At 40.9% G+C, this 12,413-nt stretch overlaps 1 protein-coding gene across 2 annotated transcripts in view; it reads right to left on the minus strand.

The window, feature by feature from the left end:
- ERMARD (ER membrane associated RNA degradation) overlaps window positions 1-12,413 on the minus strand; it is a 98,599-nt gene that overhangs the window by 32,883 nt on the left and 53,303 nt on the right. For both annotated transcript variants that reach the window (XM_030196397.1, XM_030196396.1), the window contains 3 exons: window positions 8,111-8,281; window positions 3,813-3,896; window positions 3,625-3,704 (listed from right to left, as the gene is read on the minus strand). In XM_030196397.1, the coding sequence (XP_030052257.1) occupies window positions 3,625-3,704; window positions 3,813-3,896; window positions 8,111-8,281 (335 nt within the window). The remainder of the gene's footprint in view (window positions 1-3,624; window positions 3,705-3,812; window positions 3,897-8,110; window positions 8,282-12,413) is intronic.

The raw sequence follows: 12,413 nt of genomic DNA on the forward strand, positions 1-12,413 counted from the left end.
GATCTACCCCAGGAGATCTACTGCTTTACTGAGTAACCTCTCAAATCACAGATTCTGGGGTGGCTTCCCCTCGCTCGGCATTTTATAAGCCAGTGCACCAGCAGCTCTCTTGTGGCCCTCCACTCTAGCTAGCCCTTTGAAGCTGCCAGCCCCAGGCTTCCACTCCCCTAGTCTCCAAACCCAGGATGAGACCCACAGACTGTTGCAAAGAGCAGAAGACTCTACACATCATTAAGACACTGAGAAGAAAGAGGGCTTAGCAAGGGAATTCATTATTGCCTTCATGGCTGAAGGCAAAGCTTCCTCAACCTAAGCACATACAACTCTCCTTCAGCAAGAGTTTGCCAGCCACCTACACGGATAGACCTCAATATGGTGGCAATTTCCATGACTGTGAGAAAATACAGCGCATCACATGTGGTGAGCCCATGGTTTGATGCCACCGCAGAGAGGTCTGGACTATGTCAGAGAACAGCCATTCTGTCCAGTGTCCTGCTCATGGGTGTGGAGCCCCGCTCATAATGGATCCCCACTCTAGATTCTCTGACCTTCCCCAATGCATTCTCCACAAATTGAGCCCAGCTCAGATAGACAGCACACACCACTTCCCTATGCTATGCATTTACTCTGACTGGGGTTATCAGCAACTTGGAATGTGCCCTGCAATGAACTGTCCCCCACAATTATGCCTGGGCTCTGCCTTTACTTCCTTTTATTTATTTTATTTTCTACAAATAACTTTAAAAGCATCCAGGCAGCTTCAGCCCACATAGACCACCACCAACCACAGCTTCACACACCCAGAACCAACAGCAAGTGGACAAATCCCCAAATAGATCACCATGCACTAGGGCAATAGAAAGCAACCATGTGGGGCTGTCACCCCACCTTACTGCCAAACACCACACCAGTACAGACATCTGTGTCATCTGCTACTGACAGAGAACTATTGCCTGGGGAGCTCCCAGATGCCGTTCTTACAAGCAGAGGAGAGTTCCTTGGTGTTTTTTCTCTATCTCCATCTGTTGGTAGGGGGACCTAAACTCATTTGTGTGGACAGGTTTGGTAGAGATGTACAGGAAGTAGAGTTTGCTCCCTTTTATGAGCATTAGGTCTTAGAGAGTACAAGGGAAGAACAATGGATTAATTGCTGGAAGATTGACTTATTAACACGGCATTCAATACTACTGGAACCCCACGTGGGGTTATGTTTTCTTTTTTGGAATTTTTATGTTTTATGATCCCTGACACAGGAATTGAATGCAGAAACACAGCCCATGTCAGGTCAACGATGTACAACATTGATTGATTAAAGGACCTGTTCTGAACTTGAAGGCTCTTAGTGCTTCTTTTCTTGTACTGGTATCTCTCCCACATCTTCCTTGGTGAAGGCTGAAGCAAAGAATTAATTTAATCTCTCCGCTATGGTTTGTCTTCCCTGAGTGCCCCTTTTACCCCTCGGTCAGCTAAAGGTCCAACTGATTCTTTTGTCAGCTTCTTGCTTTTAATATACCTAAAAAAGTTTTTACTTTGTGTTTTTGCCTCCAATGCAATCTTTTCAAAGTCTCTCTTTGCTTTTCTTATCAGCACTTTGCATCTGACTTGCCATTCCTTATACCATTTCCTATTATTTTCAGTCGAATCCTTTTTCCATTTTCTGAAAGATTTTCTTTTAGCTCTAATAGCTTCCTTCACCTCACTTTTTAACCATGCCAGATGTCATTTGCCCTTCCTTCCTGCCTCCTTTTTTAATACATGGAACATGTCTGGACTGGGCTTCCAGAATGGTATTTTTGAACAGCATCCACGCCTGAGGTTTGCAGCTGCTTCTCTACGTTTTTTGACCGTTCTTCTCATTTTGTCATAGTCTCCTTTTTGAAAGTTAAATTCTAAAGTATTGGATTTCCTATGGGTACTTATTCTAGAGCTTATATCAAATCTGATGCTATAATCACTATTATCAAGCAGCCCCAGCACTGTTACCTCCTGCACCAGATCATGCACTCCACTTAGGACTAGGTCTAGAACAGTTCCCCTCTTGTTGTATAAAAAGGATAAAAGACTGATCTGTCCAGGTTAAACTACAACTTAATGCTGATAAGACCAAGACATTGTGGTTTGCTATGGATTTAACTAAAATTCCCCAGATTATTATGGATAACGATGGATCTCTGTTTAAGGAAGAAAGAGCGTCTAAATTCTTATGGAAAGGTACTGGATTCATCTATGTCAATGGAGCCACAAATTAATAGTCTGATTAGAAAAGCTTATTTTAAGTTAAAACAATTATGTTTGTTGAGATCTTACTTTTTAGAAGAACATTTTAAGATGATTGTGCAGTTAACAATCTTACCATTATTGGATTATGGTAATTCACTCTACTTGAGTCTTTCTTCTAAACAAACTTGCTAGAATTCAGTTGGTTCAGAATTCAGCTGCTAGGTTAATATTTCGGAAGACTAGGCTGGATCATGTAAGTCCTTTATTGGGGTGAATTGCATTGGCTACCTATGAAGTCTTGGGTTATTTTCAAGGCACTTTGTTTAGTATTTAAATTTTTGGAAGGTATGTGTCCTGAAGGCGGTTCTCAGTTGGTAACTGTGTTAAAATCTAGGATAACTTCCAGGAGATAAAATTATTTATTACTAGCCTTTCCTTCAACAAAAAATATACAACTTAAGGCTGCCTTCTCTCAATCATTTTTCTTAGTGGTTCGTTATTGGAACAACCTTCCACTTGAATTAAGTTTGATGAAGAATTACTTTTTTTCTTTCGTAAAGCCTTGAAAACTCCTCTATTAGACCGGGGGGGGGGGGGGGGGGGGGGGGAGGGAGGAGGGGGGAGTTAACTTTCTTAGCTTTCTCATTTTTTTTAAAATTTAGAATATGTTTTCTTTTCTGATTATTTGTAACTTCCTGATGTTTTGTTGTCAGCTTTTTGGCTTGCATTGATTGTTACTCACCTTGAATCTATTACATTGAGAGCTGGTGAGAGATAAATCTTCAATAACATAACAGCTACTCCTTAAAGCAGCCATTGATTTCATCAAGGAATTTTACCTCTCTATCATACACTGATGTTATATTTATCCAGTCAATATCAGGGCAATTGAAATAATCCATAATTATTGTGTTCTCAGTTTGTTAGCCTCCTTAATTTCTGATAACATTTCTACATCTGTCTGTTCATCCTGGTCAGGTGGACGGTAGTACATGCCTATCACTATCATTTTCCCCTTTACACATGGAATTTCTAACTGTGTCCTGCAGAATGTTTAGTCTATTTGACTCAAAGCCCTCCTACATATAATGCTACCCCTCCACCAATCTGATCCACCCTATCACTGTGATATAATTTGTACCCTGGTATGACAGTGTCCCAATGGTTATCCTCCTTCCACCAGGTCTCACAGATGCCTATTATATCTTTTCATTTAGTGTAATATATTCTAACTCTCCCATCTTATTTCTTAGGCTTGTGACATTTGCATATAGAACCTAGAGGCAAAGGGAGAAGAAGGAGGACAGCAAGAGATGAAGGTCCTATGAAAAAAGGACAGGGAAGTGGGGCGGGGACAGGGATTGACATGGAGATTAAACAAACAGAAATTGGGTTTAAACTCACCCCGCCAATTCCTGCATTTGCTCCAGGGAAGGTACAGGAAGATGAGCCCACCTATTAATGCTGCTCGTACAATCAAGCACCTAAAAGATTAAGACAGACTTTACCATTGACGGATGAAGCAAAAATTGATGCATATTGTCAACACTGTACAAAACAGAAAAAAAAAGACAAGAGGTGGAAACATATACCTGTTTTCCAAGACGGGCAACTGGATGAAACTGAGATCGATAACAACCAGCACAGTTAATCAGTGGAGCTATGATTGCATTGTCCTGGTGGGAACATAACAGGCCTCATTAAGTTTCATTTGAGCACATCTCTTCTGAAAAACTCAGAGGTATGAAAAAAATGTACAGATTTAACGGTCTATAGCACAGAGTACCAATATTCCCTGAATCAGCTTGAATATTGTTTCTGTGGTATAAAAAACCCAGAGAGTTAATTGCTCTATATTTTTAACAATTTACTTGGGTCAGAATTGCAAAACTAGGTTCTGAAACCACCCCCAGAGTCTAAATCACAAGGAGAGAAGAGGAAAAGCCTCAAGGACTGCCCGAGAAAAATGAAAATGGAGAACCACTGCCCCTATAGCAATATTAAAATACAAATTTAAACAAAGAAACAGCAGCAAAACAACTTAAGTGGCCTTTTTACTAAGTTGTGCTAGTAAATGGGCTTAGTGCATCTTTTTTTTTTTTTTATTTTTTTTTTATTTTACATTTATTCAAATACATTTATGCAATCCACATAAGTTCACATTCTAGAAATAAAACAAAACTTCTATGTTGGGAATTAATTCCCTTAATAAAGGCAAAATAAACAACAATTTAGTCCACATAATATTGATCCAAGAACTAGGAAATATAAATGTAGGTAAACTAACAATACTTTTTGAAACAGACAGAGCCAGAAAAATTGCAGCTGGGCTTCACGCTATCACTCAGGAACTACTGCAGTACTTTCTTTAGAAGATACAAATTCTAATAATTTCTCAGGTTCAAAAAATATATAATTAACAGAATTCAAAGAAATATAACATTTACAGGGAAACCTTAACATAAAGGTTGCACCTATACGCAATACTCTTTCCTTTAACAACAAAAATTTCTTTCTTTTTCTTTGAGTCTCTCGTGCAAAATCAGGAAATATTTGAATTTTCGAACCCAAGAACGGGGATTTCGAGTGACGGAAATATAGTTTTAAAACATTATTCCGATCTAACTGCAATGCAAAGGTAACCAAAAGTGTAGTTCTCTTGGTCACAACATCTAATGAGGACTCTAAAAATTCTGTTAAGTTTAAATCAGACTGGGGGTTAATCAAACCAGTCTCTCCAGCTCCAGAGATATATAATGCTTTTGTAATAGGTGGATACCCCTCAGGGGGAATACCTAATACTTCATTAAAATACTTTTTTAACATATCTAGAGCTGGCATAAGAGGAGACTTCGGGAAATTCAAAAAACGCAAATTATTTCCCCTAATCTGATTTTCCAAATACTCTATCTTCCGTTTTTGAAGATTATTATCCCTCATCAGTGTCTGTGTGATGGAGTTCACAGTTTTAAATTCTTCATCAAAATGTTCCATCTTAGAAACTTGTTCAACAGTTTTTGCTACAAGGTCATTTTGTGATTGTTTTATCTCCGCTACTTCGCCCCTCAAAGTACCTGTTATTTGCTGCAGGTTGGTAGTTAGTCCCTGTAGTGCTTCCCATAGGGAATCCAAAGTGACGGTTGATGGTTTGATCAAAACTCCGAGGCCAAGGGAGGGTTCGTCAGGGTTTCTCGGTAGCAATGCCTGAGATGATGTTCTCACTGGCGTCGACGCGGCAACGGGGTCTCCACGCACAGCCTCTGAGAACCGACTTCCGGGTTCAGCTGGCTGTGCAGTCGCTCCCGCGGTTTCCCTTCCTGGTCTCGGGGGTACCGTTATCGACGGAGGGCTCAAAGACGCTCCTTCAGCGCTTAGGTCCACGTGTTCTCCCGGACCACCCAAAGCATTTTCTCCGGTTCCCGGCATTCGGAGTCCAGATTCTACCAACGTTAGTTGCCGCAAGAGAGGGGGATCAACTCTACCTGTGGAGGTAGGTACTCCGAGTTTACCCTTCCGCTTTCCCATTACGGGACCTCGGTTTCTCAATTAGCAAACTTTCGGAGGATGTCTGGAGCTCGTTCTTGCACGTCTGTTCAGGCAGCCATCTTGGATCCGGCTTAGTGCATCTTAACATGGGACTTTCCTGCACTCTAAGCTCATTTCTAGCACAGCTGTAAGTTCAGACTTTTTCCATTACTTCATTTTCTGGCCTTGTGCTAATGTTAGCTTTAGTGCGCGGCCACTGAAAAAAAAAGTGCGTGTAAGCACTTACCACCTCCTATTTAGCAGAATTCAGTTAGCGTGCACTGTCAGCGACCTAGCTGAATAGCGCCTTCCATGCCCATTCTCCGCCCCTGATATACTCCTTCCAAATAATAAAAAATACTGCACGGTTAGCATGCAAATGATGGCAAAACATGAAACGCTTTACCAAGTCCTTCGTTAGGCCATTTTTCCTATATTAGCACTTAGCTGTGTTTAGTAAAAGGGTTCCTAAGTAATCATTTACCCCTCATGGAATATTTTTGGTCATATACAAGATCACTAGAAAATTCTATGGATGATAACATTGGAAGTTCCCTATATTTCCTTATTAATTCTGCCTATTTTAAAACATTTTCTTTGTCTTTTCAGTTCATGAATTAGTTTAATCTTTTGCTGCAACTGTCATTTTTTATCTAATATATAGTAAGCATTGGAACAGGATTCAGTCTGCCTTCCCTGGAATTGAATGTTGCTTCAGCTTAAAATCCTCTGTTTGGTCCCTATATGCTATCAGAGGAGTCTATCACAGAATTAGCTAAGGGAGTCTTTTACTAAGCCGCGGTAGTGTTTTTTAGCTTGCGGTAGAAATCAGCTGGTGATAAATGCCGAGACGCCCATTATATTCCTATGGGCATCTCAGTGTTTACTGCCAGATGATTTCTACCAGGAGCTAAAAACACTATTGCAGCTTAGTAAAAGAACCCTAAGATCATTGGGGCCCTTTGACTAAGATGCATAGGTGCCTATATGCATACAACGTGTGTCAAATTAGAACTACTGCCCGGCTACCACGTGCCCCGGGTAGTAATTCTTATTTTGATGTGCATCCAAAACACACGGCAGGAAATAATTTCTATTTTCTACCTCTTGGCGCTAACCGGGCGGTACTCGCCAGTGTACACGTGATGACGATTACCGCCCGGTTAACCCATGAGACCTTACCACTATGTCAATGGGTGGCGGTAAGGTCTCAGGCCCAAAATGGACGCGCACTGATTTTTATTTTGCCACACGTCCATTTTCGGCAAAAAAAGGCCTTTTTTTCAGGTGCGCTGAAAAATGGACGTGTATGTTCAATACACGCGCCTAATAGGCTATTTTTCGGCATGCCTTAGTATTTTTCAGCATTCCCACACTTTTGGCAATTAGGTTGTCTGCTGCTAGGCAGCAGGTGTTTTCTTAAGTCAGCTCCTTTTTGGGAATGGGCTTCCACTGACTTAACTTAGGGAGGAATCACATTGTACTAAAGTGTAAAAGCCACAGAGGGTGTGTTTAATTGATTCTATTGCAATTGTTGGGTGCTGTAAATTGTGATTACTGGATGTGATCCTCTTTATGCAAATAATTTTCTAAAGGGAGAATATAAACTTAATATATCAAATCAACCAAATGAGGAGACAAATCTCACTTGTGAAGAACAGAATGAGAGGAGAAGCAATCCAGTCCTCCAGAGAAAGATATTCTAGGTAAATTCAGTAATAACTTATCTACAGTTTCACAGTAGCTCAACTCATATTGTGCTGCACTTTATGTTTAGGTCACAGTCTGTGCCAGAGCCGGTGGTGGGAGGCGGGACTGGTGGTTGGGAGGCGGGGATAGTGCTGGGCAGATTTATACGGTCTGTGCCAGAGCCGGTGATGGGAGGCGGGGCTGGTGGTTGGGAGGCGGGGATAGTGCTGGGCAGACTTATACGGTCTGTGCCAGAGCCGGTGGTGGGAGGCGGGACTGGTGGTTGGGAGGCGGGGATAGTGCTGGGCAGATTTATACGGTCTGTGCCAGAGCCGGTGATGGGAGGCGGGGCTGGTGGTTGGGAGGCGGGGATAGTGCTGGGCAGATTTATACGGTCTGTGCCAGAGCCGGTGGTGGGAGGCGGGGCTGGTGGTTGGGAGGCGGGGATAGTGCTGGGCAGATTTATACGGTCTGTGCCAGGGCTGGTGGTTGGGAGGCGGGGATAGTGCTGGGCAGACTTATACGGTCTGTGCCCTGAAGAGGACAGGTACAAATCAAGGTAGGGTATACACAAAAAGTAGCACATATGAGTTGATCTTGTTGGGCAGACTAGATGGACCGTGCAGGTCTTTTTCTGCCGTCATCTACTATGTTACTATGTTAACTTGAACAATACCTTAAGGGCCGTGTGCTCATCTCCTAGGAATTTGTTCAGAAGTACAATAGAAAATGCAAGCATTTGATTGGCTATTTCTTTCGGAAATGCATTAAGATTAATCTCTCCATGACTTAGATGATCTCGGACCCGTGGTCCCTCTTGATAGCTCAGAAAATCCCACAGAAATTCCTGCCATAAGCACAAAAAAAAACATTATGTAGTTTTCCACAAATATGACCTGTATATTATAGTGTGATTATATGCAGTGCTCTTTATATGAAATTAGAATACATGAAAATAGAATGCATGCAAACATATTACAAACAAAATTAGCCTCTCCTAACCCAAAATAAAAACCTGAAGACTTGATGATCTGTACACCCAGTACTAAATATGTTTCTCTGTGTGTTGTGATGCTATAGGAAAGGTAAATTTCAAAGCAATATCAAGAGGCAGAAAACATTTTATCATTATACACTCTATATGTGGTGGATAGAAATGAAACAAAGAATATGTATGTGGTAGAGTGGGTACTGACTAAGCTTGGGAGTCCCAACAAACACAGCTACACAGGGATTCGCAGGTGAAACAAAACACTTTGTTGTTTATGATTTTTAAAAAATATAGCATCAAATTTTATGAGACCAGCAAAAGAGTTTAGTGTTTGCACCAGCCAGACAGTACTATCCCTGAAGCAGTGCCTTGGTAGCCGTGAAACGCTGACAGTGTCAGCATGTTGTTAAGTGACTGCATCTGAAAGGAGCCATTTTGAAAAGGAATGCTTAATTTTTATTTATTTGTTACATTTCTATCCCACATTTTCCCACCTATTTGCAGGCTCAATGTGGTTTACATAGTACAGTAAAGGCGATCGCCAATATCGGTATGAACAAATACAAAGTGAGGTTATGACAGAGTAATGATCAGTATGATAGACACATTAGGGGTCATGAGGAGGGAGAGTTGGGTTATGTTCAGTACGATCTTATATATTGTTATGTTTCAGGGTTAAGGCATTTAGGTTGGATCGTTAGGGTATGCCTTTTCGAACAGGTTAGTCTTTAGGAGTCTCCAGAAGTTTAGGTGGTTGTATGTTGTTTTCATGGCGATTGGTAGTGCGTTCCATAGTTGCGTACTTATATAAGAGAAGCTGGATGCATAGGTTGATTTGTATTTGAGTCCTTTTGCAGCTAGGGTAGTGGAGATTTAGATATGTTCGTGTTGATCTTGTTGTGTTTCTGGTTGGTAGGTCTATGAGGTCTGTTCATGTAACCCGGGGCATTGCCATAGATGATTTTATGAACCAGGGTGCAGATTTTGAATGCAATGTGTTCTTTGATAGGAAGCCAGTGTAGTTTTTCTCGTAGGGATTTGGCGCTTTCGAATCTTGTTTTTCCGAATATAAGCCTGGCTGCTGTGTTTTGAGCAGTTTGGAGTTTCTTTATGATTTGTTCTTTACATCCCGCATAGATTCCATTACAGTAATCTAGATGGCTTAGTACCATGGATTGTACCAAGTTGCGAAATATTTCCCTAGGAAAAAATGGTTTCACTTGTTTGAGCTTCCACATTGAGTGAAACATTTTCTTTGTTTTAGCTTTCACTTGGCTCTCTAGTTTGAGATTTCGGTTGATTGTAACTCAGAGAATTTTCAGGCTGTCTGAGATGGGGAGGGTGTATTCTGGGGTGGTTACGTTGGTAGGTTTGATTGTGTTATATTGGGATGAGAGGATGAGACAGTGTGTTTTTTCTGTGTTAAGTTTTAGTTGAAAAGTGTTCGCCCATGAGTTCATGATGTTCAAGCTGAGTTTGATTTCTTTGGTGATTTCTGTTAGATCATTTTTGTAAGGACTGTATAATGTGATGTCGTCGGCGTATATAGGTCATTCCATGTCAAGTGGTCTGGTGGTCCCTGCGCGACCATCATGGATTTCGATGAAATTTTCTGTGAACATTCATACATGTCCCCAATGAACATTGGTAAAGTTTTACATTCGCCGATGCAATACTTGCTGAGATATAGTAATCTGTTTGACCCCATACTGCAGCCTTCGCGCAGGGACCACCAGACCACTTGACATGGAATGACACATATGTAAGAGTTAAGACCTTGATTGGATAGGGACTTGGCTAGTGGGGTCATCATTAGGTTGAAAAGGAGCGGCGATAGTGGTGATCCTTGAGGTACTCCACAGTCTGCTTTCCATGGTGATGATATGGTTGATTTCGATTTGACTTGATATGTTCTAGTTGTTAGTAAGCCCTTGATCCAGTTAAGTACACTTCCACCAATCCCAAAGTATTCTAGGATGTTTAGTAGTATGTTATGGTTCACCATGTCGAACGCGCTAGACATGTCAAATTGTAGAAGTATGCTTTTGCCTGTTGCAATTTCTTGCTTGAATTTGGCTAATAGGGCAATTAGTACTGTATGGTGCTGTGGTTTGAGCGGAATCCTGATTGTGATTCATGTAGTATTGTGAATTTGATTATGTAGTCAGTAAGTTGTTTGGTTACCACGCTTTCCATCAGTTTGACTACTAGTGGGATTGAAGCTACTGGGTGGTAGTTGGTGATATCTGTTTTTTTTTTCTTGGTGTCTTTTGGTATTGGGGTGAGTAGGATGTTGCCGTTTTCCTTAGGGAAGAGACCATGTTGAAGCATGTAGTTTAGGTGGGATGTGAGGTCTGCTATGTAGCAGTGGGGAGCGGATTTTAAAAGGTAACTGGGGCAGGTATCCAATTTACAGTGAGTCTTAGAGAACCTCTTAAGTGCTTGGCTGACTGTTTTAGCAGTAAGGGTAGCGAAGCTTGTCCAGAGTCTGTCCACTGGGGGTTGGGTTCAGACACTCAAAGTTTTTGATGCCAGTGATGTTTTGAGGTAGCGTGTAACGTAGGTTTACAATTTTTTCGTTGAAGTCTTTGGCAAGTTTGTCTGCAGTTGGGATGTCTCTGTTGGTTGCGGTGACCAAGGTGGTGTCTAGTATTTTGTCCATGAGTTGGTATAATTTTTTCGTGTCTTTGTATTCAGGGCCTATTTTGGTTTTGTAGTATAACCTTTTGGCTTGTCTTGTTGCGTATTTGTATTTTCTTTGAGTTTGTTTCCATGCGTTGAGTGTTTGTGTATCTTTTGCTTTTTTCCATGCTCGTTCGTGTTTCCTGGATTGTGTTTTTAGTTTTTTCAGTTCTTCATTGTACCATGGTATCGAGTTACACCTGCGTGAGGTTCTTGTTTGTAAGGGTGCAATATCGTCTAGTATGTTTTTACATCTTATATCCCATTCTGAGAGATAGCATGTAGAGTCTGTTTGTGCTGTCCATTCATTATTATACATCTGTTGCCAGAACGTTTTCAAATCTATTTGGCCTCTTGCGTTATAGGTTGTGCGTTCTTGTGTATGGTGTGAACCCTTTTTCCGCCAAAGTAGGGATAGATTTAGTTTGTAGTGGTCTAACCATGGTGTGAAATTTTTGAACAATTATTAAGTGTAAAAACCTATATAATAGGAATATAGGATTAAGAGATGCACTTGAAAAGTTTATAGATGTTCCTGAGAGATTTATATAAATATAGGGGAGGTTTTTAAGCAAGGCTTTCTGATGTTCGCCATGTTTTAGATGGTTGTTTTTTTCATTGGCTGTTTTTCTATTGGCCACAAACGATGTGGTTTTAGTGACGTTATAACAAGTGTTTGAGGGTGGGAATTAACAATTGCTGCTGGTTCTAAGAGAAGGCTAGACAGCTTCAAGTAAGTGCTGTAGCGTTGGGTGGGTTTTGTATAGCGTGCTTTTGGAATACTTTGAAAAGGCTTGTATGTATGGATGTGTATGTGTTGTTGTAAGTTTGGAGTTATCTGAGTGTAGCAATTTGTTTTTATTTTAGATCAATACCCCTGCAATTATGATTTAACTATGAGGTTCCTGATGAAGCCCAGATGCGGGTGAAAAGATTTGGGCCCCGTTGAATCAAAATCAGTATTTGAATGTGGGGTTGCCAAGCCAGTTTTGACAAAGCTAAGTAATCTATGCTGCTGCTTGGTTGAGTTTTGTTACTCAGAAATGTTTCTAAACTTGTGCGCTAGTATGGGCAGTATGGGCAGATTGGATTGAGAAGTGGAGGGAAAAGTTTTTACCCTATGAAAGAGATCAGATCACGGATACAAAATCTTATATAGATATCAGTATCTTGTTGATCAGACTGTGGCGTGTACCTTGGTTTCTGAGGGTATTCCCCCCTTCAATATTTGATATCGCTGTTGTTCAGTCTTTGCAGTATTAGATTATGTAATCAGGATCAACAGTCCATACTGTTTTTGATATAT

Source organism: Microcaecilia unicolor, chromosome 3 (genome assembly GCF_901765095.1).
Source record: "Microcaecilia unicolor chromosome 3, aMicUni1.1, whole genome shotgun sequence".
In the NCBI taxonomy this organism is placed as follows: domain Eukaryota; kingdom Metazoa; phylum Chordata; class Amphibia; order Gymnophiona; family Siphonopidae; genus Microcaecilia; species Microcaecilia unicolor.